Source organism: Lynx rufus, unplaced genomic scaffold, assembly GCF_022079265.1.
Source record: "Lynx rufus isolate CCGP_SWC_20201006 ecotype Redwood Valley unplaced genomic scaffold, mLynRuf1.p SCAF_3, whole genome shotgun sequence".
NCBI classification, from domain to species: Eukaryota; Metazoa; Chordata; class Mammalia; order Carnivora; family Felidae; genus Lynx; species Lynx rufus.
Genome location: NW_025814845.1, coordinates 74,869,141 through 74,883,717, shown reverse-complemented (window position 1 = coordinate 74,883,717; position 14,577 = coordinate 74,869,141). Strand labels below are relative to the sequence as shown.

The following is a 14,577-nucleotide window of genomic DNA, read 5'->3' as shown; positions in this document are numbered from 1 at the left end:
TTGGCAAAGTTTTCATCTTAGCGATATTAGTGTAAATAGAGTCTATAGGAATGTTAATACAGCCCTGTTCCTAGGAAGCACAAATAGAGTGGGAGACAAAACTTTTAATTAAATGCTCACTGAAGAGTGGCTTTGAAACACCAACATACCTCTGAGGGTTTTTATTTTTTTCAAAAAGAGAGAAAACCATGTCTATAATATCTAGATGGCTATATGTTTATAAAACATCCATCACTGTAGTACTTAAGTGCTTTGACAAGTAAGCCATTTCAACACTGAACAATATAGAGTAAGGAGACGAATGTCTTCCTCTGTCTGTAGTGACTGTGTACTCTGAAGTTAAGCCTATACAATTCTGTACTAAACTGAAACATAAAAGTGGTATGAATCAGACCCAGCTCACTTCAGCAACCTTGATTTTGGCTGTTTCTAATAAAGTGTGCAATTCCCTGCTGAGAGCTATGAAATAGCCTTCCACTGGAAGCCTGTGTGGGTGAGACACTAAGAAAACCTAGAGAGCACATCATTTGGGGCTCCTTCTCTTATCCTGGAATAACAGCACATAAAAATGGCTTTCATATTTCTTTCTGATTTGTTATGAGGTATATAAACAAGTCATGAGGTTCTACAGTCTCAGGCCAGAGTGTAAGAAATCCCTTTCTGTTTCATTATTTAACAAATATTTATCTGTAATCAGCTATGCACTCAAGAAGTAACAGCATCAGGTGCTGTGCTGATACAAAGGTGATAAAACCATGCTCAAGAACATACATTTTAATTGAGAAGGTAAAACAAGGAGAATAATACTCCAGCACGAGGCTAGATACAGTTCAGGGTGTAAGCAAGGAGATGCAAAGTGGTTAAAAAAAAGGAGGCGCTAACTCTAGTTATGAACACCACGAGAAAGGCGTAACAGAGGAAGCAGCATGTGAGCTGTGTGTCATGAGGGGCAGTTAAAGAGGAGTTAAAAGAGAACACTTGCCTGGCCAGCAGATGTTCTGACCCAGGTTCGGCGTGGTCACTATCAGCAGCAGCTTGACCACAGTGAGAGTTAATCAGGCTAAGGTGAGACAGCGGTCCTTATTTATGCTGAAATTTGGATAAGGCTTCCTGACAGCCAGTTCCTCTTCTCTTTCTTTTAACCTTTGGGGGCTATACACATTCTATTTAGTGTATATAATTGTGGACAAAATAGCAAAAATAATAGTTATCAGCACCACCAAAAAGGGTGGAGGGAAGAACAGTCCAAGGAATCTACATGGCGTCCTAGAGAACAAGTAGAAAAATGGAAGCAAATGCACGGTGCATCCAGGAACTGTGCTGTTATTTATGTCTCTATTTTTCCTCATTTATTCTTTACATTAAACCTATGAAGTTTGAGCCCATTATCTTTTTACCCTTAGGGAAAATAAGGCTGAAAATGATTATGAAAATGGCAAGATCATTCGGCTAATAAGTGGCAAAGGATTTGAATGCAGATTTATTTAAATTCCCGGTCTCCTGTGCCTGTTTCTAGGATACCATGTAACTTAGAAATATCTGAAATTAACTTAGCTAAATATAATTCATCCATTGATTCTTTCTTGCAGAATTCGCTATTTTTCAGAAAACTTATAATGCCATTATGGCTTTCATTCACTCATTTTAGTTTATTTATTTCATTCAGTTAAGGTTTAGCATATTTGCTAATTGTAGAAGATATGGTCCACTAAGACAAGGTCTCTAGTGCTGGATTTCCTGGCTTACTATTCTAGGTTTTAGTTTCATCATCTTCAAAATGGAGATGAAAATAATGTATCTCTCATGGGGCTATTATGAGTATTAAATGAGAAAATCTAAGTAAAGCATTTAGGAAAATGTCTGTCATATAGCAAGCACTCAATAATGTTAGCCTCCGTTATTATGAATACTATGTGCCAGGCATTCTGGGACACAGTAAGGGCACAGATATGGATATGGCATAGCCCTTGCCTTTGAATAAGGTATACTCTCAAAGAGAAGACACATGTGTAATGGCTAATTGTGTTTGTGCAAATGGATGATGCCAGGAGAGAAGGGAGTTCTGGGTCATTTCAGGGAAAGGGAACAGCATGTAAACTCCACAGAGGTATGAAATGCCCTCCCAGAGTTTGCTTAACTGGAGCATGAACAAGTGTGAGAATGGATTACAATTGGTGTCGGTAGACAGAAATGAGGCTGGGTCAGCTTTTGAAGGGTTCCATGTGCTTGGCTATGGAGTTGCATTTTACTTCGATTGGATGTGGTAATGATGGAGGTTTTCAAATTAATTTTAAGGATGGAAGAAGGTACTCCACACTCTGGATCATAAGCTTGAATGAGAGGAGAATGGGATAGAGGGAAGCAATAGTTGAAGTAAGAGAAAAGAGAATAAGAAGGGAAGCAGTAAGCAGGTAGAGTTGGGATCATACTCCTGGGCATTTATGCCAGAGAAATGAAAACATATCTATACAAAAACATAAGTGCACATAAATGTTCTTAGCAATTTTATTTGTAATAGCTAAAAACTTGGAGACAACAAAAATTCCATTCACTAGGTAAATAGTTACACAAACTGGTACATCCATACCATAGATTACCACTCAGCAATAAAAAGCAATGAACTATTGATGCATGCAACAACTTGGATAGATCTCAAGGGCATTATGCTGAGTGGGGGGAAAAAAAGGCTATTTCAGAAGGCCACATACTGTAAGATTCAACTTATATAGGACTCTTGATAAAAATCACAGGAATAAAGAACATATTAGTTATTATTAGGGGTTGATGATGGTGGGGAAGGAGTGAGGGTAGAATGAGGGAGATTTTTGTAATGGTGGTATAGTTCTAGATCTATTGCAGTGGTGGTTGTATAATCTATACATGTAATAAAATGGTACAGAACTATATGCATACATACACTGTATCCATGTCAATTTCCTTGTTTTGATATTGTACTATAATTATTTAAAATGTAACCATTGGAGGAAACTAGGTGAAGGGTACATGGGACCTCTCTATGGTATATTTTTGCAACTTCCTGTGTATATATGATTACTTCAAAATAAACAGTTAAAAATGTTTAACTATTAATAGAACATATTGCAACATGACAAGCTGTGGATTATTAACACTTTGTCCTTCAAAATTTACTGTACTTTACTATTTTCTCAATACAGTCCTGTATTACATTGAAAATGTATTAAAATTGAATAAAAATAAGTCTGACTTATTTTTTGATGGCATAAAGCAAAAAGTAATTAACAGGCCGGATAAAGTCTAGGAATAGCAGACATTGAGATGCAACTTTTCTGAAAAATTGCATCTGAAAAGTAGCCCAACCAGAGTGATTTCTAGAATTTTCTCACTGTAGTAGCTCTCTTCTTTATCTGTTTAGTTATGACATAGTCAAACACATTCTCTCTTTAAGAATCTTTAAAAATATGGGGCGCCTGGGTGGCGCAGTCGGTTAAGCGTCTGACTTCAGCCAGGTCACGATCTCGCGGTGCGTGAGTTCGAGCCCTGCGTCGGGCTCTGGGCAGATGGCTCAGAGCCTGGAGCCTGTTTCCAATTCTGTGTCTCCCTCTCTCTCTGCCCCTCCCCCGTTCATGCTCTGTCTCTCTCTGTCCCAAAAATAAATAAACGCTGAAAAAAAAATTAAAAAAAAAAAGAATCTTTAAAAATAAATAAACTAATTCAATATTCCTGCATCTGCTATAAATGTAAATGGTAGCCTAGAGATACAAGGTTTCTCAAGCCAAATCTCTCTTAAATTTCCTTAATCATTTGGTATTTTCAAATTAAATGGTCCTGAAACAAAAGATATGTGGTTCAGGTTTTTATTAGATAGAAACCTACTAGTTTCCATACATTTCTACGTCTTTTCTCTCCCACCCATCCTCCTCTGCACAGATTAAGCTGTCTTTCTTCAACGATGTCACTCTCCATTATCTCCAGGAAAAATTCCAAATTCCTTAACAATTCTTATCATGCCTTTCAGGGTTTGGACTCACTTTCCTTTTCTATTTCACTTCCTGCCACTTTCACATCACACATCTCAATCCAGGAAGGAAATTAACAGATTTTGATCATCTACACTTTACTAGACAGTCTCTGAGGAATTTCATCTCTCTCGCCTTTGCAAATATTCCCCAGTAAGCCACCCCTTCAGCCTTTTGAAATTCATCTTTTTCAGATGATACCTTTGTGATGCCTGATAGTTTCTTTCCTTTTTCCTCCACCTCTTCTCCAAGTTACTTCTTCCCTGTGTTCACACAGCATTTCATAAAGAAATCTATCATAGTTCCCCTGTCCATTAAATTCCACATTGCTACATCTTGAACTACATTGTGACTCAGGGCTAATACCAAAATATCTTTATAGCCTCAATAGTTAGCACGATGTTTAATGAGCACCTGCCAGTCCTACCACTCTCTCTCTGTCACCAGACCTGGCGAAAGACAGATTTCTAATACACACACACACACACACACACACACATTCTGCTGAACTAAATGAATGAAGGTAATATATTTATTTAGTGTTTATAGTTAGAAATATAATAAAAATTTGGTTTGCAAGCATAATTTGTTCCAGAAACATGCTTGTAATCAAAAGCACTTGTATATCAAAGCGAATTTCAAGAACCATTGGCTTGATGTTTGGCATCATGTACTGTGCGTATTGCAAGACATCGCTCATTTATCAAGTTAAAATTTATTAGAAATGTTTGCTCATCTTGTGGAACATTCGCAGAACAAATTACTCTCAGTCCAAGGTTTTGTTGTACCTCCATTTCCAAAAAGCATGATTGTAATGTAACTTTAACAAGTTAAATAGTAATTTGTTAGAGATAGTTACATAGTGAGGGCAAAGGAAAAAAGAAATAATTTCACTGAGCGAGTACCTGCCAGTCCTACCATTCTCTCTCTGTCACCAGACCTGGTGACAGACAGATTTCTAAGCCCAGGGCTAGCTCATACTCTATTGTATGGCACTGAGAAAAACCATTGCTCAATTATTTGTTTCCTTTTCTAAATGTGAGTAAATGTGGATACAAAAGTCTTGTAATTAGTCTGCTAGGGAAAAAGGAGTCACTTCCAGAGATAGAGTATCTAATGAATCTTTTTGCATACACTTGGAAACAAATTTATCAGAAATTAATTTGTTCAGTGACTGCATCAAAAAAACCCTCAATATTTGTTTAATCATACCTCAAACATTACGGTGAATTAATTCTTTAAAAATAAAAATATGGTGGGATTTTGGAATTCCTTTGAATAGACCCAAGCTTACTTATAGTCCCAGGAAATGAAAGACCTCAAGTTTCACCACCAAAGATCAGTCTGATTCTAAAGTTATTCATGACTATAGATGTACAACTGTGATTTCCCTCATAGCTCTTTTTACTTTATATGTGAAAGAAGTAGGTTTCTGAAAATTGCATCACAACAAAGACTAATGGGACTGATGTTCATGATGTTATTACCTGGTGTTTACTTTGAAATTACCTTCAGAACTTCACATGCTTCATTTCACCATTGCCAATTTTAGCCTGGTTACCAGTAGAAACAAGTACATTCCGTTTGCTAGCTATCTAAAAGCAATTAGCTACATGTTGTTACCATTTGATGACAATGAACAAGCCCAAATGTCATTGGAGTTTTGTAGAAATTGGATATTTTTTTCTTTAGAAATGGAACTGTATATCTCAATATTACCAATCCCAACTGTGTCACAATCTGTCATATTACATCATATCAAGCAGCAGAACACAGTTATCACTGAAGGGGTATAAAATTAAACATGGGGATTATCTTTTTCAGGGAAAATTCACTTTCAAAATTTTAGTTAGAGGCAAGTGTCAACTAGAAGATTAGATGTTGATAAATATCTAATTTTGAAAAAGGGGTCCATTTTGTAAAATGCATTCAGCTTTCCAGGAATAAGTCTGTTGGATTTCCCCTACCAGACTGTAAGAGTTTCTGTCAACCATCTATTCAGAAGTAGCTGCTCTACCCCTGTCCCTGACTTCGTTCTAACTACTTCTGTCCCTCTGGGTCTAGAGAAGCCACTTTGATTTTGGGGAATGAACCTGTGGCTGGTATAGGTGTGCCAATGGCACAACAAAATGAGCTGGAAAAAAGGTGCACAGACAAGTGCTGCTTCATTTAGTGATGAGAAAATCTTATGAATATAAATGATTAAGGAGCATGACATTGGATGGTATTGTGGGGTTTTTTGTCTTTTCTAAGAAAAATTAAACTTAGGATTTTACAAGAAAGTTTGACATTAGTTGCAAATGGAACTTTAAATGTTTCCAAGAAACACTGCAGGCAATTATGCTTACCAACACAGCTGAGGCATGAAATTAGAAGATATCTTTAAGTTTGGGGAGAGAATCAGGCTTCTTTTAGCTCCTTTGGCTCTGATTTTTCCCCTTTCAAAATTAGTTTACTGATAAGATTAGAAGGGAGGGAGATTTATTATACCCAATGTTGACTTTTAATAATGTGAGCCAGCATTAGAACGGAATAATTTTTTTAAGAAATGAATGCTCAGTTATTGTGGATTGTGGAACTATACATGAGGGAAACATCATGTGAATTGATGATCTTTTTTCCATTAGGTTTTACTTTTAGAGAAACCTATGGGTGCAAAAATTTGATTGAGGCTTTTGCTCCCACTGCTATTGCATAAAAGTCGAGATACAAATTAATGTTGGCAAAGTTGATAATGACTAAATAGTTCAGATATACACAAACACCATGAGGTCTGCAGCCCCAGGGAAGCAGAGTTGCCACACAAAGTGTAGAAACCATCACTAGATAAGGAAAAATTTCACTGGATAAGACCATGGATTGGTGTCAGATTGACATGGGTTAGACTTCCAGCTCTGACACTATTGGTTATGTGATCTTGAGAATTTAACTTGCAAACTTCTGTTTCTTAATCAGTGTAATGGGAATAACAGTAATACTTGTATTATCAGGGTTATTTTGAGGAATAAATGAGATAATACATGTAACATGTTTAATAAATTCATAATAAACTCTCAGTGAATATTAGTCATAATTGTTACTATGATGATTGTCATTTATTATATAAAATCCATTATTTCAAAGTTTTCTTCATTTATTTATTTAAAATGCTTCAAGTCAGATATGAGCTACATTGGTTCTTAGCTCAAGTGCACTCTAAATGTGACAAGTTAAACATAATTGATAGAAACTACATTAGTGAGATATAATACTCCATCTTAAGTTTTAAAACAATTTTTCTTTGTGTGATTTCTATTGATTGGATCTGTCAAGTGGTCTTCCCCTGAATGGCAGATATCAATTATAGATTTAATTAGTTCATGTTGGGATGTATGCCTACAGAATTTATCCCACATAAAAATCACCCAGATTTTGATATTTTATATCCTCAGACCAATGAAGGATTTGAAAAATGTCACCCTTTATATCCCCTTACTTAGTAATGAAAAAGACAACGACACACCCTTTATACCATTCTCTATAAAAAAACTGGCCATACAAAAGTCCAAGAGATGGGAACTAGAGTGGTAAGTTTAGTTAGAATATAGGTTCAATAATCAGACAGATTTAAGGTATGGTCTTTAATCAATCACTTATTGGATGCATTGTTTGAGTAAGTTTCTTATATTCTCAACTTCAGTTATAAAATGGGTTATTAATAGTATGTCTTTCAGAAGATGGTTGCTAATGATTAAATGAGCAAATGAATGTAAAACATTCAGTGCACTCTGGCTTTCTGTGAATGCTCAATAAAAGTTAATTATTATTTTAGTAATTTTACTGATTTCATTGATTTCTTGGCTGGGTGTTTGTAATTATTTTCATTATTGGTTAAAATATGGGTTTATGCTTTCCATGAACTTCACTGTGTACCATTTATAACTTATACCATGCATAGAATTGGCTACAAGGGTAATAAGAGGGTATGAAGATTCTGCACTAAAAAATTGGGAAAAAACATTTGAGGAGCATGATTTGATGAGAGAAATTGGAAACATCCCTCAGACTGGATGAAACTGTCTGTTACTGTCATTAGTTGAATTTGGGGGTTTCAATTATATATGACAAAGAATTGAAGAACAATATCCTACTTCTTTATAGATCATTAATTCCTGATTTTATTTTTAGTATTGCATTATAACAGTTTTGTGGCTATTAATGGACTTAATTTACAAATTTTTTAAACACAAGAAGAACTCTTATATTTTCCTTTAAGGATAAGTTAGTTCTCTAATGAATTCCTTAACAAATCTAATTATTCATAATGTTGAGTTGTCAGTTCTGTTGAGAATGAATGTTCTTCAACTCTAGGAAAATTCAAACTATTTTGTTTTTGGATGAATAAAACATTTTCAGGAAAATGTTTCTTAAAATGATATATAGAACATTATGTTCTAATATGGCAGAAGTTGCATATTGAAGCTGATTGTATGCATGAAACCACAAAAGCAGAAATGGCTGTGCTTGATCAAAGGCCTTTGGGCTCTTGGGGCTCATGGGAGTGGCTTTTATGAACTGAGGCATTGGCTTAAGTACCTTTAGGATTTAAGCAAATGTATCATAGTTACTGACAATTTACCACCACTGAAACTGGAAAAGCAGCAGTAATAATGACCACATTAGCTATATAATACATTGAAGAGATAAACACAATGTGGTTTTAATCTCTTGAAAGCTATCCTCTCTCTCCCTCTCCCCCTGCCTCCTTCCTTCTCTTTTCCTATATGTCACCTATCAATCACCTAACGTCTTTCCAACTATTTACTCAGACAATGCACAATGGGGCAGACTCCAGACAAAAATTGATACTGTCAAACTTGAAATATGTATATTTTAGTATGACTCCTTTCCCTTCCTTTTTACAATGTTGCCCAAACATAGTCATACTCTGTGGAACCTAGAATACCAAATATGTGTTATTCTTCCAGGAAAATGTGGGAAGTGATGCAAAATTATACCCAGAATTTTATTTTTTCAAAAATGTATCACCAATACTGTGATAATTGCATATCACAAAATTAAACCTTTACTCAAAAGGAGGGTGTAAATTTATTATCAGGTTTCATATACTTATTTAAATAGGTTTGGCTACTCTCATCATTTTTCATTCTTTGTGGCTACTGGAATCTTTGTCTACTTACTGGATGGAGCTTTCAATGCGGGTGATAGTGAGGAAAGCAGCAAGATTTGCTGTGTAAGATGAGATGACAATCAATGCAAATAGCCACCAAGCCCCCATCATCATTCGAGTAGCCAGAGTCGTGTATGGGACCTCCCCACCTGTAGAAAGAAGCAAATAGAATAAAAGAACATCAACAAGTATTTATTGATAATCTACAGTCATACACAATCAATACCAAATTAACTTCTAAGTACTGAAAAATCTTTCAACACAACAACAGCAGCATTGATTTCTGTATTTTGGTTATGCTTATTACTTCATATTTAATTCCCTTTTATGATACTTTTTAAGACCCAGACAAAAAGAACCATGATAAATACTTAGTATAACTTGTTTAAGTGATACTTCTTCTACCTTCTTATTCAATCTTGGAAATAGTTACTCTCTTATAATAACCAGATAACTACTTTATTTCCAAATGCTTGATTATTCAGTAGTTAGGTGATATTAATACTATTATGCTTATATTTAATATAACCTCAGATTTCTACTTTAATAAATAATATTGAAAATCATTTTTGGTTCAGTTTCTTAGAATCATAGGTTACATATATATTGATACATATGTATATATATATGATATATAGCATAATGTAATATAATATATAATATAGTATATAATTACATATATATCATATCTTGTTTATTTATTCATCTATTGATGGACACTGGATTGCTTCTATATCTTGGCTACTGTAAATAATCCTGAAATAAATGTAGGGGTATATATATACCTTTTTTAATTAATTTTTTTAAAACTCCAGTATAGTTAACATACAGCATTTTATTAGTTTTAGGGATACAATATAGTGATTCAACAATTCTATGCATTATTCAGTGCTCATCATGATAAATACCCCATCATTTATTTCACCCACACCCTCACCCATCTCCCTTCTGGTAACCATCAGTTTGTTCTCTATAGTTAAGAGTCTGTTTCTTGGCTTGTCTCTCTCTTTATTTTTTTCCTTTGCTTGTTTGATTTGTTTCTTAAATTACACATATATGTGAAATCATATGGTTCTGTCTGTCTCTGACTTATTCAGCTTAGTATTATACTCTCTAGCTCCATCCATGTTGTTGCAAATGGTAAGATTTTATTCTTTTTTATGGCTGAGTAATACTCTTATATATATATATATATAGAGAGAGAGAGAGAGAGAGAGAGAGAGAATATATAACTCTATCCTATCTATATCTATATCTATATCTATATCTATATCTATATCTATATATATCTATATCCTATATCCCATATCTACATCCTATAAGATATAACTATATCTTATATATATCTCACATCCTTCTCTTTATCTGTTAATCTACAAATGGACACAGGCTGCTTCCATAATTTGGCTATTTTAAATGCTGCTGCAATAAACATCAGGTTGCATGTATCCCTTTGAATTAGTGTTTCTGTTTTTGTTTTTTTTTTTTGTATTTTTTGTATTAGTGTTTTTGTACTAGTATATACCCAATTACTGGATCTGAATTAGTGTTTTCATTTTCTTTGGGTAAATATCCCATAGTGGAATTATTAGATCATATAATATTTCTATTTTTAATTTTTGAGGGACTTCCAGAACAGCTGCTTTCTAGAGTAGTTATACCAATTTACATTTCCACTAACAGTGCACAAGAGTTCTCTTTTCTACACATCCTTATCAACACTTGTTGTTTCTTATCTTTTTGATCCTAGCCATTCTGAGAAGTGTGAGATGACGTCTCATTGTGGTTTTGATTTCAATTTCCCTGATGATCAGTGATGTGAGCTTGCTTGCATGTGTCTTTTGGCCATCTATATGTCTCCTTTGGAAAAATGTTTATTCAGGTCCCCTGCCCATTTTTTAATTGGCTTGCTTTGTTTTGTTTTTTTTTTTTTGTTTTGTTTTGTTTTTTTTTTTTTTGGTGTTCAGTTGTATAAAGTTACATAAAGTCTTTAACCTTGACTAGAGTTGTTATCACCCACATGAAAGATACTTGTTGAACTTTAACCATGGCATAAAATCTGCAACTTCGGTAATTCAAATATTCTTGTTAGAATCCCCCCAATTATTTGATATCCACATTTAGAAATCAAATGATAAATGTAATGATATGTTGGCTTCCAATTCTGGTCATTCAATCCTCCCACTGTAAAAACAATCCTCCCACTGAGAGCCATTAGACAAATTAAACATACAATGCATTTAAGAGCTAAAGAAGCAACAAAAAATTAGAAGACCAAGGTCCTGGAGAAGAAGAAAATCCAGAAATATGACCTGGTATCTAGAACTGCTTTCCCAGAGATATAAATAACAATTTAACAAGAGGAAGCTAAGAGACTGAGAAGCGGAGCAATGATTTTTCAGCCTTCAAAGCTTTAAAACTTAGGGCCCAGGTCTTGCCAAATGGAGGGAGGTGGGCCAGAGAAAACCAGAAAATCTTCATTTGCTTAGAAACCAGTAATTACAATTGTATTAAGCCATGGGTCAAAGAAAAATCACAGGAGAAAAGAAGATTTTAAAGTTGATGATAATAAAAATATTCCACACCAAATTCATTAAGTTTTAATAGCTAATGGGCTACAGCTAAATTTGTGTTTAGAAGAAAATTCATAGCCTATGATATATAAGAAGGCTGAAAAATCAGTGAGCTACTCATCAATTTCAAGAAGTTAAAAAAATCACCAATATAAACCTAAAGAACATAGAAGGAAGGAAATAATAAGTATAAGAGAAAAAAATAATAAAAGAGATAAAATACAATAGAGGTTAATCTAACAGAAGTTTGGTCCTTGAAAAGGCCTATAAAAAGCTGTTGAACTCTCTCCCCGGTATCTCACCGCTGCGTCAGTGCAGCTTGTGTAAAAACTGCATTCCATGCCAGGCCTGAAATGTTCCAAAGCTCAGTTCGTATTTTCTTTTAGAAATTATTTTGGCGAGGAGAGAGGGAAGATGGCGGCATAGGAGGACGCTGGGCTCACCGCGAGTCCTGCTGATCAGTTAGATTCCACCTACACCTGCCTAAAGAACCCAGAAAACAGCCAGATTAGCAGAACGGAGTCTCCGGAGCCAAGCGCAGACGAGAGGCCCACGGAAGAGGGTAGGAAGGACCGCGAGGCGGTGCGCGCTCCACGGACTGGCGGGAGGGAGCCGGGGCGGAGGGGCGGCTCGCCGGCCAAGCAGAGCCCCTGAGTCTGGCTGGCAAAAGTGGAGGGGACTGACGGACTGTGTTCCGACAGCAAGCGCGATTTAGCGTCTGGGAGGTCATAAGTTAACAGCTCTGCTCGGAAAGCGGGAAGGCTGGAGGACAAAGGGAGGGAGAGCTGCGGAGCCCCCGGACGACAGAGCTCAGTTTGGTGGGGAACAAAGACGCTCGCCAGCGCCATCTCCCCCGCCCATCCCCCAGCCAAAATCCCAAAGGGAACCAGTTCCTGCCAGGGAACTTGCTCGCTCCGCGCAAACACCCAACTCTGTGCTTCTGCGGAGCCAAACCTCTGGCAGCAGATCTGACTCCCTCCGCTGCCACAGGGCCCCTCCTGAAGTGGATCACCTAAGGAGAAGTGAGCTAAGCCTGCCCCTCCTGCCCCCGTGCACCTTGCCTACCCACCCCAGCTAATACGCCAGATCCCCAGCATCACAAGCCTGGCAGTGTGCAAGTAGCCCAGACGGGCCACGCCACCCCCCAGTGAATCCCACCCCTAGGAGAGGGGAAAAGAAGGCACACACGAGACTGACTGTGGCCCCAGCGGTGGGCTGGGGGCAGATATCAGGTCGGACTGCGGCCCTGCCCACCAACTCCAGTTATACACCACAGCACAGGGGAAGTGCCCTGCAGGTCCTCACCACTCCAGGGACTATCCAAAATGACCAAGCGGAAGAATTCCCCTCAGAAGAATCTCCAGGAAATAACAACAGCTAATGAACTGATCAAAAAGGATTTAAATAATATAACAGAAAGTGAATTTAGAATAATAGTCATAAAATTAATCGCTGGGCTTGAAAACAGTATAGAGGACAGCAGAGAATCTCTTGCTACAGAGATCAAGGGACTAAGGAGCAGTCACGAGGAGCTGAAAAGCACTTTAAACGAAATGCAAAACAAAATGGAAACGACGACAGCTCGGATTGAAGAGGCAGAGAGAATAGGTGAACTAGAAGATAAAGTTATGGAAAAAGAGGAAGCTGAGAGAAAGAGAGATAAAAAAATCCAGGAGTATGAGGGGAAAATTAGAGAACTAAGTGATACACTAAAAAGAAATAATATACGCATAATTGGTATCCCAGAGGAGGAAGAGAGAGGGAAAGGTGCTGAAGGGGTACTTGAAGAAATTATAGCTGAGAACTTCCCTGAACTGGGGAAGGAAAAAGGCATTGAAATCCAAGAGGCACAGAGAACTCCCTTCAGACGTAACTTGAATCGATCTTCTGCACGACATATAGTGAAACTGGCAAAATACAAGGATAAAGAGAAAATTCTGAAAGCAGCAAAGGATAAGCGTGCCCTCACATATAAAGGGAGACCTATGAGACTCGTGACTGATCTCTCTTTTGAAACTTGGCAGGCCAGAAAGAATTGGCACGAGATTTTCAGGGTGCTGAACAGAAAAAATATGCAGCCGAGAATCCTTTATCCAGCAAGTCTGTCATTTAGAATAGAAGGAGAGATAAAGGTCTTCCCAAACAAACAAAAACTGAAGGAATTTGTCACCACTAAACCAGCCCTACAAGAGATCCTAAGGGGGACCCTGTGAGACAAAGTACCAGAGACATCACTACAAGCATAAAACATACAGACATCACAATGACTCTAAACCCGTATCTTTCTATAATAACACGGAATGTAAATGGACTAAATGCGCCAACCAAAAGACATAGGGTATCAGAATGGATAAAAAAACAAGACCCATCTATTTGCTGTCTACAAGAGACTCATTTTAGACCTGAGGACACCTTTAGATTGAGAGTGAGAGGTTGGAGAACTATTTATCATGCTACTGGAAGCCAAAAGAAAGCTGGAGTAGCCATACTTATATCAGACAAACTAGACTTTAAATTAAAGGCTGTAACAAGAGATGAAGAAGGGCATTATATAATAATTACAGGGTCTATCCATCAGGAAGAGCTAACAATTATAAATGTCTATGCGCCGAATACCGGAGCCCCCAAATATATAAAACAATTACTCATAAACATAAGCAACCTTATTGATAAGAATGTGGTAATTGCAGGGGACTTTAAAACCCCACTTACAGAAATGGATAGATCATCTAGACACACGGTCAATAAAGAAACAAGGGCCCTGAATGAGACATTGGATCAGATGGACTTGACAGATATATTTAGAACTCTGCATCCCAAAGCAACAGAATATACT

At 36.7% G+C, this 14,577-nt stretch overlaps 1 protein-coding gene across 2 annotated transcripts in view; it reads right to left on the bottom strand.

Moving 5' to 3' along the window:
- The window catches only part of GRID2 (glutamate ionotropic receptor delta type subunit 2), a 1,453,175-nt gene that overhangs the window by 241,737 nt on the left and 1,196,861 nt on the right, over positions 1-14,577 (bottom strand). For both annotated transcript variants that reach the window (XM_047091724.1, XM_047091725.1), the window contains one exon: positions 9,179-9,317. In XM_047091724.1, coding sequence (XP_046947680.1) covers positions 9,179-9,317 — 139 coding nt within the window. The remainder of the gene's footprint in view (positions 1-9,178; positions 9,318-14,577) is intronic.